The 14,655-nt window shown below is 59.6% G+C and overlaps 1 protein-coding gene across 5 annotated transcripts in view; it reads right to left on the reverse strand.

Moving 5' to 3' along the window:
* CSNK1D (casein kinase 1 delta) overlaps positions 1 to 14,655 on the reverse strand; it is a 46,003-nt gene that overhangs the window by 13,425 nt on the left and 17,923 nt on the right. Inside the window, exons 4-10 of one of the 5 annotated variants that reach the window (XM_038742926.1) lie at positions 14,310 to 14,538; positions 13,642 to 13,812; positions 12,486 to 12,634; positions 8,888 to 9,059; positions 7,438 to 7,577; positions 3,376 to 3,440; positions 345 to 2,323 (exon numbers count right to left, since the gene is read on the reverse strand). In XM_038742926.1, the coding sequence (XP_038598854.1) occupies positions 3,408 to 3,440; positions 7,438 to 7,577; positions 8,888 to 9,059; positions 12,486 to 12,634; positions 13,642 to 13,812; positions 14,310 to 14,538 (894 nt within the window). In that variant the 3' untranslated portion in view covers positions 345 to 2,323; positions 3,376 to 3,407. Of the gene's footprint in view, positions 1 to 344; positions 2,324 to 3,375; positions 3,441 to 6,204; positions 6,578 to 7,437; positions 7,578 to 8,887; positions 9,060 to 12,485; positions 12,635 to 13,641; positions 13,813 to 14,309; positions 14,539 to 14,655 lie in introns of those variants that run through there. The other 4 variants (XM_038742925.1, XM_038742928.1, XM_038742927.1 and 1 more) reach the window with 4 other exon arrangements.

The raw sequence follows: 14,655 nt of genomic DNA on the forward strand, positions 1-14,655 counted from the left end.
CTGGGAATTCCGAATCCCGATAACCGCGGCATCTGACAAGCTCTTACTCTGTGCCGAGCGTCGTACTAAGAGCTAGGGTAGATAGCCGATAACCTCGGAGGGCTCAGTCTACACAGGAGGGAGAATGGGCCGCCACATGAGGAAACTGAGGCCCAAGGGAAGTGACTCACCCAAGGTCACACGGCAGACACGCGGCGGAGCTGGGGTTGGAACCCAACCCCACGACTCCCGCGGGCCCAGAAAACCCGCCACGCTTGCCCCGTGGCACTCTCTCCATCACCCGATGGGTTTCCCTGTCCTTTTCCGCCCGGCCCCGAGAAAAAAGGACACCACGACAGGGGGAGGGGAAGAAACGTATAAGTCATTACGAATTTTATTATTTACACAATTGTTAAAGTACACAAAGACAGTGGTAATACAAATGAGCTGTTCAGAGATAACGGTTACCAATCCACAGGTTCAGACAGACATTCTCACTACTTTTCCTGCAGGTGATGGTGTGGAATTAAATACCGTGGGAGGGAGAGAATCCGTCCACCATCGGGCCCGGGCCCCGGAATCTCCATCCGGATCGCCCGGCGAAGGGCGGCCGTTTGGGAATTTCCGGTCCCGGGCCCGGAGCGGGCTGACCAAAGCCTCGCCGGTCGCGGAACCGTGGCTGTTTACAAGGGGACGGATTCATTTCCTCATCGCCGCGCTTGCCTCTTCCCTCCGCCATCCCCCCGCCACGGACAAGGGTCCCCCCTCCCGGACCCGAAGCAAAACCCCCCACCCATTCGGCGCTCCGGACGCGGAGCCGGCGGACCGACCGGGCCCGTCGGAGAGGGAAGTCCGGTGACTCGGCGGCCCGATGCTGGCAGTTCTCGGAAACGCGCCGGGGGCTTCGTGTCGGCTGCCCGATGCCGGGGGGACGGGCTCCCCGGGGGGCTGATTTAAAAGAAATATAAAAATACCTATATATATATATATTGCACCTTGATTCCCAAGACGGAAACGGCTCACGTCTACTGCGTTTGAGTAAAGATTTGGTATGGCTACGGCTCGGAGCGTGGCGAGAGTTATGGATCGGGGCGGGGGGCGTCATCTTGAGGAGGGACGACGAGGGGCGGGAGTCGGCGGGATGCTTTCCAACGGGGCTCCCCCTTCTCCCGGCCGGTAAGGGGGTCAGACGGGGGCAACCTTCCGGGCAAGCCGAGTTCCGACTCTCCCACCCCGGATCCGCCGCTCCGGGGCTGTCTCCCGCGGAGGGGCCTAGGAGCTCGGGACGATCGCTTTCCACGCGAATCTTCCGCCTTCTCGTCTCTCTTCCCCCCGCGCCCGTGGGAGGAGCCGGTGCCTCGGTTTCCCGCCCAGCGGCGGCGGCCCCCGGCCTCGACTGGCCGTCCCGGAGGAAGGCCGGGGGTTCGCAACCGTCCTGGGTGGCGCTTCGATCGTGGACGGACGAGACGGCCACAAAGCACACTAATGACATTACAAGGCATCTATAGATATATAGATATATATATATATTATTCATATATTATAAAACTTTGGATGCGAAACCCCCCCCACCCCAGAATTGGACCGTACAAAAAACGAAATGGGATTAAACAGCTTAAATAAAATCCAACCACTTTAATTCACGTACACCCTCACGGCCTGACTCAAAGCCACGCGCCGACTCCAAGTGAGGGAGTGTCTCGGCTGCGGGAGGTCTCCGAAGTTGACATCTTTAAGTCGGAGGAAAAGGCAACCAACGGAACAGACGACGGGGGGAAAAGAAAGAAAAAAGAGAGGATCCTTTTACGCCGGCGACCTTCAGCCAACTGATACAAAACGGTCTTGAACCGAGTGAAGGATGGAGAGTTAAAGAAGAGTAATAAAAAGAGGGGGCGGAAGTTTACCACCAGACGGAGAACTGAAAGGATTCTTCAACAGGAGGTTGGCTTTCTTTACCCTTTATCCATCTCTCTCTCTCTCAAAATCGCTCTCTCCCTCTTTCTCTCCTCTGTCATCCCCGCGCCGTGCCTCGGGAGTCCGCTTGCGAGGAGGGGCCCGTCAGGTCTCGGCCCCCGCTGACGGCAGCGCTCGGCGTCCGTCCGGTTCTCGTTTCGATTCCTTCCCCGCTCCCGGGAGCGTCGCGGGGAGGAGGGGACGCGGCTCGGAGAGCTCCCGGTTGTTAACGTTTCTGTTCAGGGTCGGGGGGTTGGGGGGACGTTCGCTAGGAAAGCCATTGGGAACATAGTAGATCAGCCATGCATTATCTGCCCCTTCGCTGCCCGAAGGAGGTTTCTCATCGGTGCACGACAGACTGAAGACCGCTGGAAGCCGCCCGACCGGGAATCTGCCGGATCCAAAGCACAGGAGAGAATCAGGGTCCCGCCGGATCCACTCGGGCGCGGCGGGGGGGCAGATCATCGGGCCGGAGGGCAGCATTTCTAGCCTTCGCCCGCCCTGGGCTCCCTCCAAGAGGGGAACGGGGTAGCCCGGCGCGGCGGCGGGACCGTGCCCGGCCCGTCGAGAGAGGGATCGAACACGCACGTGAGGAGAACCGGGCGTCCCGGCTCCGCCGGCCCCTTGAAACCCATCAGATCCGGTGAGAGCTCGGGATCAACCGGTTGTCCACCACCCCCCGATCGGAAAGCGCCCGGCCTTTCCGGGTGGCTTCGGGGCGGGGGCCGCCCCCCTGCGAAAAGAAGCAGGGCGGTCTGATGCGACACGGTCACGGCTCGGGCCGTGGAAAGCCACGGGCTCCCCGGCGGCGAGGGGGCCGGAAAGCGACAGCTCACACGTCCAGCCATGCGCCGACGGCAGCGGGCGGGGGGCTCGGTGGCCGGGTTAGTGGGGGCGGGAGAGACGGTTTGGCGGAGTAGTGGGGTTGGCAGAAGGGAAGAAACAAAACGGCGGCCCGGAGAGGAAGGAGGCCAGAAGAGGGGTGACGCAAGTAGAAGCCGGGGCGGGCCCCTTCAGCTCCGCACCCCACGTCAAGCGGCGACACCACCACGGAGCTGAGCGCAACGGGACGGACGACACCCTGCCCCTTCGGCTTCCCGGACGGCCACCCCCGCCCTGCCGGGAGACGGCAAGCAAACGGAACGGGACCGGAAAACAAGGTCTGGCAGACAGAAGCGGGAGGGGGGCCGCCTCCGACCCGATCCGCTCATGCAAAGCCCAGGCCTCGGCTCCCACGTCCGGCTCCGCCCCGGGAGGGTCGCCCCCGGCCCCTCCGGCACCGTTCGGCCCCACGTCTCGGTCTGGCGCTCCTCTGGGCCGGGCCCCGGAGATGCTCGCTCTCCGGCCGGCCCCTCCCGGCATGCGGATCTTCCCCACGTCCCTGGAAGCTGCCCGGTGGCGGGGCGGCCCCGGTTCCGTAACCGAACGTGCCAACACACTCACCCAGAGCCGCCTTCCGACGGGGAGCCGGGCAGCTACTTGCCGTGGTGCTCGAAGGGAATGCTATTCTGAGGTCGGGGTTGGGGTGGGGGGGAAAAGACAGCCGTCGGAAACGGTCCCCGCTGGCCGGACAGGGGTTTCCTCCCGCACTGGCCCGGGGCCGCCTTGCGTTCTGCTCCCCGGCCCCGACACCTGGGGGTCTGAGCTGTCCAAATCGGAGGTCTAGGACCGTGCCCCCCGCGATCAGGCGGGGACCCCTGGGGGAAGCGACCAACACCGGCCGCGGAGATCGACGGCAGGGGCGCCGACTTTGGGGTGCAGGGGTTTTGCGGGGGCTGTCACCTCCATTTCAGCCCCAGGTCCTGACAGAGAGCCACGATGAGCGTATCTAGGAGCCCGGCTCAATAAACAAAGGGGGCCATGTCCCCCTTCCACCCCCCAGCCCCCACGGGGCATCTATGCCCACTTCTTCCTTTTCTCAGCCCCTTGGCATCGCCAGGAGGGAGTGCCCTGCCCTCCTTAAACTTCTCCGTAACTGGGTAGGCCGGGATATGAAGCCGACTTTTTCCCTCCCGGCCGCTTCCTTGGCCAGAGAGGACGCCGGTTAGCCAGGCGCTCTGGGTTGAGAGGCCCGGGAGAGGGGGAACTCATCGTCTGTCGGATCCAACGCGTTTGCTCTCCGCCTCTGTCGGCTCCCGGCCCTATCTCGCCTCCTCACCCGAGGGCCCGCTCCGGGGCGTGGCCGCTTAGTCGGTGTCCGGGCAACTTGCCGGGGGCCCCGCTCTTGGGAGCACCGAAAGGATCGTCATCTTTTAGCGAGAACCGAGAGAAGACAACGGCTGAGGAGTTCTAAATCCTAGGACCAAAACTCGCTGGCTACAGTGGGTTAGACCCCAAAGGACGGCCTTGGCCTGCAATCTCCAATCCATGCGCGGGCTCTGGTTCTCTAAAGATACAAGGATTGGTACAGCAAATCCCCCAAACCACCCCCTAAATCCCCCTGGGGAGGAAACAACTCTCATCTGAATCGTAACTGCCTTGTTTCAGACCGCCAGAATGTTGACCCTTTGAGATCCCCTCTGAAGGCTCCCAGGAGACCATTTTAGGGCTGCGGTGCAGAAGCGTGTAGCCCGGGGTGCTTTGGAAACTCTTATTTTCACCCCCACCTCTCGCTCACTGTGACCTGATCTCATCTATCTCACCGCCGACCCCTTTCCCACAACTCTTTCCTCCTCCTCCTCCTCCATATACACCAGATCATCGCCTTATTAAAGTCACAACTCCTCCAAGAGGCCCTCCGCAACCAAATTCTCTTCGCCCTGACTCCCTTCTGCGTGGTCTAGGCGCTTGGATCTGTCCCCTTTGGGCACTGGGCATTCGCCACACGCTCAGCCCCACGGCACTCTTGCCCATATCCGTACCTGATTTATTTATATTCACGCCCTTCTCCCCCTCGAGGCTGCAAGCTTGTCGTGGGCAAGTAACGACTTTGAAGTATTGCCCGCTTCCAAAAGCGTAGGCATCCCCCGTCAGATTTAAGACACACATGAGGAGCGGGGTGGCCGGGGGGAGAGGACTTGGGGAGCCCCGGCGTCCCGTAGCGGTTTATGGCTGTTTGCGGTGCTTTCTGGTCGGACGGTCGGCCCCTGGGGAAACATTCCCCCCATCCCGCCCCTGGTTACTGAGCCTGGGAATTGGATGTGTTAGTCTCGTCCGAACCTCTGGGACGGGACATAAATCCACCCCTCCGGGGCTATCTGAGCGACAACTCATGGGCAGACCGATCCCATTCCTGCCTGGGCCTTCGACTTCCACCCGGGCAAGCGGCCAGCTGGGTCCACATGGCGGTCAGGACCGACGAGGGGGAGAGGAAGAGAGGAGAGAGAGAAATAGGAAGGGAGGGAAAGAGGAGGAGGGAACAGAGACCCCGGCCCCCAGACCGGAAGCTCTTCCGTAGGAACGTTCCGGACACGGGAATCCGACGGGTGAAGGTGGGCGGGGGGGGTTGGCGTAGGTTTGGCTCGCCTACTCTTCCCAGGCAGAAGTTTCTTTGGCCTTCCCGGGAGGGTCGCCCCGTTATCCCCACCGCCCTAGATCCCCTAAACATCACCCAACCCAAAACCCAAGCTGACCCCGGGAATTCAGACTAGGGTCACGAGACGAGAGCCCACGATTCCCGCCTTACGGGGAGGTTGTGGGTGGGTATCTTCCTTCATACGGGGGCAGGTCGCTTGCCCGGGGCCTCGGCCAACGAGGACTTGCCCTTCTCGGTTGGGGAAGGGGAAAACTGAGCAGACGAGAGCCGAAGGCATTATTCCAAGCCGCTCGGCAACACGCTTTAAGGCAGGCTCTTTTCCGGAACTAAATACTCTGACCGCCAAAGACGCACTCTTCCAGTCAGATGCTGCTACATTTTAAGCAACGTTCGACATGCAGTCTGAAGGCCTCAGAAGGCGAGAGGTTACTCCTTGCCCCGTCTTATCCTCTTCAACGTCACGGACAGAGGTGCGGAGACGCCACTGAACTTTAGTCGGGGAATTGGTTAACTGCCCCCAGGGTACACGGGTCGTTCTTTTGGGAACGGCCAGCGCTGGGGAGTGGTGAAGGACTTGATACCCTGTGGCCAACGTACGCCACCGAGCTTTGAACCGGGCTGGGTCCTGGGGGACGGGAAGACTTCATTCGCGTATTTAGCCGGCCTGTCCGGAATTTCCCTGCAGGACACCAGGGCGAGTCGGCGTCCCTAGGCCCCAATACCACGAGAACCCCCGTTACCAATTCCAGGATCTGACCGTCCCTCAAAACCCCCGCCGGTTCGGCTCCCCTCCCGCCTCTCCGGCCCGGGGCCGCCGCGGTCCCCTGACCCTCCCGGAGACCGATCACACCGCGATCTAAGGTCCCGGGACCCTCCAGATCCGAGGTCTAGGTCCCGCGTCCCCCACCATCAGGCAGTACGACCTGAGGTGCCGGCGCCACTGAAGAAGAGTGAGCGATGGGTGCCCGGTTCCTGCCGGAAAGCGGAAATTTAGGAGCGCCACTCCGGAAAGACGGTTTTATCCCGAAGGGCTAAGGCCAGGGTGCCGTCGGCGGCCGAGCGAGGAGGCGGGGGGACCGGGCAATGAGGGAAAAAGAAGTTGCTTTGTTTCTTGCCGGATTCCAGCTGACTCCGCGGGGCCCTTCAATGGGGGAATGCAAAAAGTAAGAGCTGGGCAGGAAAGAAAAAGAAAAAAAATCTAAGGACCTCTGGAAGGATCCGGCCCCGTCTGGCGAAGGACGGACGCTACACGGGACGCAAAAAGGCGGAGAAGGGGATGAGAGAGGGGAGGCGTGGGGAGAAAAACGGACACGGTGGGAAGAGGAATCGGAGGCTTCGGACCTCGTCGGTCAAACGTCCGTCTCCCTCCCCTCTGCCCTTATGCCTATCCCTATGCTTTTAGACTGTGAGCCCACTATTGGGTAGGGACCGTCTCTATATGTTGCCAAACTGTACTTCCCAAGCGCTTAGTACAGTGCTCTGCACACAGTAAGCGCTCAATAAATACGATTGATGATGATGATGATGATGGACGGCCCCGAGGAGAGGACAGAGAGCAGACAAAGACGCCCCCGCCCCCGGGGCAGGGAAAGGGCATGGCCATGACCGCCCACGGTGGCATGGGGAATTTTTTGCGCGGAGAAGAGTCCGTGCCCGGCCGTATCCCTCCTAGGTGGCATTTTCCCGGTGGTGTCGCCCGCCTGACCTCCTGCTCCGCCACCGGGAGGCTGGGTCTCACCCTCCGGGTGAAAAGAACGAGGAAGAGTTCGGGGGCCGGACGGACCGGGAGCTGCCGCCCTCGGACAAGGGAGGCCCCCCGCGATCGCCGTTCAGTGAGCACAAGCGATCGGGTGCCCGTGTGGCTCCGGACCCGGGCCTCCCGGGGCAGGACGGGCGACCCGCACGGCCGCGGCTCGTCTGAATCCCACTGAGGTCGGACGAGGAGAGTCCTTCCGGGTCCCCGAAGCGTCTCCGCCGGCTCGCGCCCCTCCCGCTCCCGGGGGTCACGGCGGGGGGCCGGGACACCGTACCTGTGAGGTGGACATGCGGGAGGCGTCTTGTCGGCCCGTCAGGTCGGACGAGGAGATGTTGACGGGGGCCCCCCGATGCAGCCTCATGCTGACTTTACGCTCCCTCTCCATCCCGGAGACAGGCCGGGGAGAGGTGTTAGCTGGGTGGGACGGCCACGGAAAAGGCGTTAAAACCATCCCCACTCGCGATGATCCCGGACCTCCCTCCTCAAAGGTTTCCGGGTGGGCTTCCCTCCGAGCGCCCTTCGGCAACCCCACGCTCGGCCGAGGGCCGGCGGAGTTCGGACCCCGGGGGCAAACGCGCTTGACCGCCGGGTCCCTGCTCTGGGCTCCCCGGTTAACTCGGGGCGGGGGGGGGGGGCACAGTCAAGGCGACTGATGCTCTGGAGCCTCAGGTCACCCCAGGCCAAAACCAGCCCCTGGGACTTTGGGGGGGTCACTGTGGGCATCGTATTGGACCCTCCTGAGTGTCTAGTACAGTGCTGTCCATGGAAAGTGCTGACTGCTTGAAGGGCTCATAAGGCTATCCTAATTTCTTCCCGGTCGGGCTCAAGCGCTTGGTACAGTGCTCTGCACCCATAGAGCAGCAGAAGCAGAGAAGCAGCGTGGCTCAGTAGAAAGAGCCCGGGCTTTGGAGTCAGAGGTCATGGGTTCAAATCCCGGCTCTGCCACTTGTCAGCTGGGTGACTTTGGGCAAGTCACTTCACTTCTCTGGGCCTCAGTTACCTGATCTGTAAAATGAGGATGAAGACTGCAAGCCCCATGTGGGACAACCTGATGACCTTGTATCCCCACAGTGCTTAGAACAGTGCTTTGCACATAGTAAGCGCTTAATAAATGCCATTATTATTATTATTATTATAAGCGCTCAACAAATACTCCTCTAGGCCACAGCTACCTCATCCGTAAAATGGAGATAAGACGTCAGCCCCATGTGGAACGACGACTGCGTCCAACCTAATGAGCTCATATCTACCCCAGCGTTTGGTACAGTGCCTGCCACATAGGAAGCGCTTAAATGCCATAAAGACCTCATCCAAAAAAAACCAAAAAGAGACCCAAAACCCCAAGATTGGGAATGATCTGAGAGACCCTCAACGGGTGAGGGGTTTGCCTGGTCCAGACTAACGGCCCAAAGCCACTTCCTTAGTAATATAATAATGATGGTATTTGTTAAGCGCTTGCTATGTGCAAAGCGCTGGGGAGGTTCCAAGGTGATCAGGTTGTCCCCCGGGGGGCTCACAGTCTTCATCCCCATTTGACAGATGAGGTCACTGAGGCCCAGAGATGTGAAGTGACTTGCCCAAAGTCCCACAGCTGACAGTTGGCGGAGCCGGGATTTGAACCCAGGACCTCGGGCTCCAAAGCCCGGGCTCTTTCCACTGAGCCACATGGGTGCTCTGCCTGAAGGGAACCGCCCGTCGGGAGGGAACGGGAGGGCGAGGCTCACCCGTGTGTGAGGTAGGGGTGAGCGGCGTGGGCGGTGCCACTTCTTGCGTGCTCCTCAGCCGGCCGGAGGCCGTGGAGGGGAGGCCCCGCGTGGCCGGGTTCCGGGAGTGTCTCAACCGCTCCTCTCGTTCCCGGCGCTCCCGCTCGGCGTCGTCGGCTGCCCGGCTGGCTCCCTGGCGGAGGAGGGCGAGAGCACGGTCGTCCCCGGGGGCCCGCTTCGAAACCCGCCGGGCGTCGGGAGGGAAACCCCGGGCCGGCCGAGCTCTCCAGAGATCCGGCCCGGCGGGTCGGGGCCCGCCTGAAAAGACCCGCCCGCCCCGATGAATGCCCACCTTCCTCGGTCGCGTAAACCGACCCACAGGGTAACGCTCTGCCTATAATAATTATAACTCTGGTACTTCCCAAGCGCTTAGTACAGTGCTCTGCACACAGTAAGCGCTCAATAAATACGATTGAATGACTAAATGAATGGTAGTTGTTAAGCGCTTACTAGGTGCCAAGCACTGCTCTAAGCGCTGGGGGGGAGATACAGGGTCATCTGGTTGTCCCACATGGGGCTCACTGGCTTAATCCCCAAGACGAGGGAACTGAGGCACGGAGAAGTGACTTGTCCAAGGTCATACGGCAGACAAGCGGGGAGCCGGGATTAGAACTCATGACCTTCGGACGTCCAGGCCCGGGCTCTGCCCACTAGGCCGTGCTGCTTCCCTATCCTCCCTCCGCACTTAGGCCCGGGTTTAGGTCAATCGGTCCTTCTGATTATTCGGGAAAAATTCCATGTGTCTGTCGTCCCCATCAGAGGGGCATCTCCTTGTGGGCGGGGACTGTGACCTCGAGGAAAGACCCGAGCGCTTAGTACAGAGCTCTGCACACAGTAAGCGCTCAATAAATACGACAGAATGAACGCACCCGGGCCTGGAAATCAGAGGGCCTCGGTTCTAATCCCGGCCCCTCCGCTTGGCCGCTGTGTGACCTTGGGCAACTTGCTTGACTCCTCTGGGCCTTTGGGAAACGGGGATTCATTTTTTTTTCCATTTAATCGTATTTACTGAGTGCTTACTGTGTGCAGAGCACTGTACCAAGCGCTTGGGAAGTCCAAGTTGGCAACGTATAGAGACGGTCCCTACCCAACAACGGGCTCACAGTCTAGAAGGGGGAGACAGATGACAAAACAAAACATATTCACAAAATAAAATAAATAGAATGGAATTCGACGCCTGTTCTCCCTCTTCCTTGGGCAGGGAGTCTCATGTGAGGTGGGCACTGTGTCCACCTGATTATCTTCGCACAGTGTTTGATATCTTAGATACAGTGCTTAGAACAGTGCTTTGCACATAGTAAGCGCTTAATAAGTGCCATCATTATTATTACCTAAAAAGCACATAACAAGGACCATATCCCAAGGGCTTGGTACTGATTAATTATTACGCCTTATTAAGGTCAAACGTCCTCTGAGACCTTCCCCGATTCAACCCTCTTTCCCCCTGCTCCCTCTCCCTTCTGCATCACTTGGATCTGTGATCCCTGGACATGTGATAGACGTCCCCACCCTCAACCCCACACCACTTCCGTACGCACCTATAAATTATATAATATTTTATATTTTATAAATATATATATTTAAATTTAAATTATATAAATGATTTATATTAATGTCTGCCTTCTTCCCGTCTAGACTGGAAGCTCGCTGTGGGCAGGGACTGTTGCAATGTCCTCTCCCAAGCGCTTAGTACAGTGCTCTGCACATAGTAAGCGCTCAATAAATACCACTTATTAGATTTATTTATTGCTAGGGTTTCCCCTAGGAACTCCGCAGTTGACCCGATTATCCTGTATCTACCCTGGCGCTTCGGACAGCCTGGCACGTAGTAAGTGCTTAATAAACACCATCGTCATCCTGCTCATCAAAGATCCGCTTGGAGTTCGGCCGAGGCGCCCACGCCCCGTTCGCCACCCAAACTAATTCGAGCAACACCACCACACCCAGGGGTTGAATTTTCCTTCTGGGCTAACGGAGTCTATTGTCGCCTCTTCTGCGAGCGTCTCCTGGCTTTCCTTGAGGGGGCCTGGGGGTCTCTCCGGGCCCGGTCGCCCCCACCTAGAGCCCTATTCCCGGGGAAAGGGGGAAGGAGGGAGGGAGCTCCCACACTGCAGGACCGCGTCGCTTAACCGGCCTCCGGAGCCCCGTCCCCCAAGGAGACCCCCCCAACACCGGCCCGCCCGGCCAGCCGGTGAGCCCTCCTGCTTCGGCCCTCGCCGGCCGCAGATTTCATCACTCTGGCCGGCTTCCGGTTCCCGTTTTGAGCCGCCGAACGAGTGGAATGAGTCCTTAACGAAAGGGGAAGTGCGGGCCGGGCAGAACCCCGGGCCCCGGCGCGCTGCGTGGACGCCAACGACAGCACTGAAGCATCTGTGTGGGACCCCCGAGGGTCCCACGTTGACAGGGTTTTGGGGGTGGGCCAGTACCGCTCTCCGGATTCACGCCCCGCGGCCTGGAATCAGACCCCAATGAGGAGGGGAGCTGGGGAGGGAGGAACCGGGCGGGACGGGCTGGCTCGGCGGCAACTTGGCTACGGACTCTCAGAAGCCGGGGAATGGAAACGTCGCCTTCCCCTAGGCCCCACGGTGGAAATCGGTGACCTCGGCCGGGAGGCCTGCGGGGAGAGCCCGGCGTCCGCCGTCTCTTCCGGCGACCCCACCGGCCGGGGAGACTGGAAAAGTTTGGGTTGCGCTTTCCCAGGCGCTTAGTACGGTGCTCCGCGCGCAGTCCGCGTTCAATAAATACGAGTGAATGAATAAATAAAAGGGAACTCTCAGATTCCCGGCCCTATCTTCCTCCCTTGACTGACTAATTCCTTCCCAAATCAATTCCCTCGCCGGCAGGCAGAGCTGTAGATTGGAAGCTCCTTGCGGACAGGGAACGCCTCTAGCAGCTCTCCTAGAAGAGCCTTTTCCCAAGCGCTCAGTCCAGCTGTGCACATGGGAAGCACTCAATAAATACCATCGACTGATTGACGGATTGATTAAAAACCACCTCTGGTCCACTCAGTCTCCACGGCCGCCGCAAATGGGAATGTCCTTGAAATCCTCAGGGCCCGGGGCCTTTCCTCCCGGCCCGCTTCGCTCTGCTCTCCAAGCGCTTAGCTCAGTGCTCTGCACACGGCAAAGCGCTCTACAAATACCACCGAGGGACTCATTGACCTCCGGGTCAAGGCACGGCGTAATGATACAGCACAGGCCCAGGAGTCAGAAGGTGATGGGCCGCGTGAGCCCGGGCAAGTCGCTTCCCGTCTCTGTGCCTCAGTGATCCCATCTGTCAAATGTGGACTGCGACTGTGAGCCCCACGGGGGACGGGGACTCTGTCCAACTCCCATTTGCTTGCATCCACCCTGGCGCTTAGTACACACAGTAAGCGCTTAAATACCACCATCACTACTATTATTATAGTTTCCATCAGCCCACGGTGCCTCCCCGGTTCCTCTTCTCTCCGCCCGGCCCGCCCAAGGGGCATACGTCCTCTCGCCGGCTGAGCGGAGCCCCGAAGAGATCCGGGAGGAGAGTCGGGGGGGCGACCGGCGAGGGGGGCAGCGGTACTTACAAACTTGAGCATGTTCCAGTCAAACACGTAGTCGTAGGAGAAACCCTGGCGATGGAACAGGTTCCTGAACAGCTGCCTCAGGTAAGAATAGTCGGGCTTGTCGTCAAACCGCAGCGAGCGGCAGAAATTCAGGTACGTGGCGAACTCGGCTGGAAAAGCGGCGAGAAAACAGAAGCGGGGTTGGTGAGCGTTAGAGGGGCCGGGGGTCGCCCGCCTCTGTGGCGAAGCTCTGGTCCCGATCCATCCCCCCCCATCTTACCTCCTTCCCTTCCCCACAGCACCTGTATATATGTTTGTACATATTTATTACCCTATTTATTTATTTTGCTTGTACATATCTATTCTATTTATTTTATTTTGTTAGTATGTTTGGTTTTGTTCTCTGTCTCCCCCTTTTAGACTGTGAACCCACTGTTGGGTAGGGACTGTCTCTATGTGTTGCCAATTTGTACTTCCCAAGCGCTTAGTACAGTGCTCTGCACATAGTGAGCGCTCAATAAATATGATTGATGATGATGATCCTGCCAGGTTAATAATAATAATAACAATGATAATGACAGCGTTTGTTAAGCACTTACTACCGTGGCTCATGAGAAGCGGCGTGGCTCAGTGGAAAGAGCCCGGACTTTGGAGTCAGAGGGCACGGGTTCGAATCCCAGCTCCGCCAACTGTCAGCTGGGTGACTTTGGGCGAGTCGCTTCACTTCTCTGGGCCTCAGCTACCTCATCTGTCAAATGGGGATGAAGACTGGGAGCCCCATGTGGGACAACCTGATGACCTTGTATCTACCCCAGCGCTTGGCACATAGTAAGCTTAACAAATACCGTTATTATTATTACTATATGCCAAGCGCCGTTCTAAGCGCTGGGCTAGATACAAGGTCATCAGGTTGTCCCACACTGGGCTCACAGCCTCCATCCCCATTCTCCTGATGAGGGAACTGAGGCCCAGAGAAGTGAAGTGACTCGCTCAAAGTCGCAGAGCTGACAAGGGGCGGAGCAGGGACCGGAGCGCACAACCTCCGGGTCAATCCCGGACGGACGAAGGGGAGGTCCCAGGAGCCCCAGAAGCGGGAGAAGGGGCGACTGAAGCGGAGCTAGAGGGTCTCCCCGCCCAGTCTCGGGGTCGGGGACGGTCCAAAGCGGGGGGGACTCACAGGGATAGCCTTTACACAAAACTTCAATGGGCGTGGACATTTTCTTTTCACTGATCCGCTCGTACTTCTGCCTCTTCGTGGCGGCCTTCAGGCCCTGCCAGGGGAGGGAGCCCAGGTTGAAGTACATCAGCACGTAGCCCAGTGACTCCAAATCATCCCGGCGAGATTGCTCTTAAAGAGAAGAAAACCAAGGAGAGGGGGGTCAGGGCTCGGCCAGAGAAGCGGGGCGAGAACCCCGGCTCCGCGACCTCGCTTCCCTTCTCTGGGTCTCGGTTTCGTCCTCTTGTCAAGCGAGGAGGACCCAACCGCTCCCCGCGTCTCTCAGGCGACGAGGCCCCGTGGGGCGCGCTGAAAAAACCCCACCGGGATCAGGGCCTTCCTGCCCGGTGAGGGGTCACCCTGGCTTTGAGGGAGCCCCGATGGAAGCCGAGTCTTATCGACCCCCCAGGACTCATTCCGCGTCGCAAAAAGTTTCCGAGACGCAGAACACCCGCCCCGCAGATCCCTCCCGGGTCACAGGGAGGTTGTCCGTGTCTACTGCTAACGAATCCGATCCCCGACCCGGAAATGAGCCGTCGGCTCCGTCGCCTCGGCCCTCCCGCCCGTCTGCCCCGCCGGGGGAGACCCTCACAAGGGTCCCGCTTCGGGGGGCTTTGGGCTCGGCTCACCGATCCCGAGGTGCGTGTTGATGGAGGCGTAGCGAGCCGTGCCCGTGAGGTTCTTGTTTTCGCGGTAGGGGATGTGTTGGTGGGTGCGGGCGTCCCGGTACTTCTTGGCCAAGCCGAAGTCGATGATGTACACCAGGTTGCCCTTCTTGCCCAGCCCCATGAGGAAGTTGTCCGGCTTCACGTCCCGGTGGATGAAGTTCTTGGAGTGGATGTATTCGATCCGGCTGATCTGCAAAACGGAGCCGGCCCTCAGCCAAGCCACGCCGGGGCTGCCGGGACGGGGGCCGAACCTCCTTCGAAACCACCGCGGGAAAGCAGGTTCCCCGAGGAGGCCGGCCCTTTTCCG

The sequence above is a fragment of the Tachyglossus aculeatus genome, unplaced genomic scaffold (assembly GCF_015852505.1).
Source record: "Tachyglossus aculeatus isolate mTacAcu1 unplaced genomic scaffold, mTacAcu1.pri scaffold_1_arrow_ctg1, whole genome shotgun sequence".
NCBI lineage: Eukaryota > Metazoa > Chordata > Mammalia > Monotremata > Tachyglossidae > Tachyglossus > Tachyglossus aculeatus.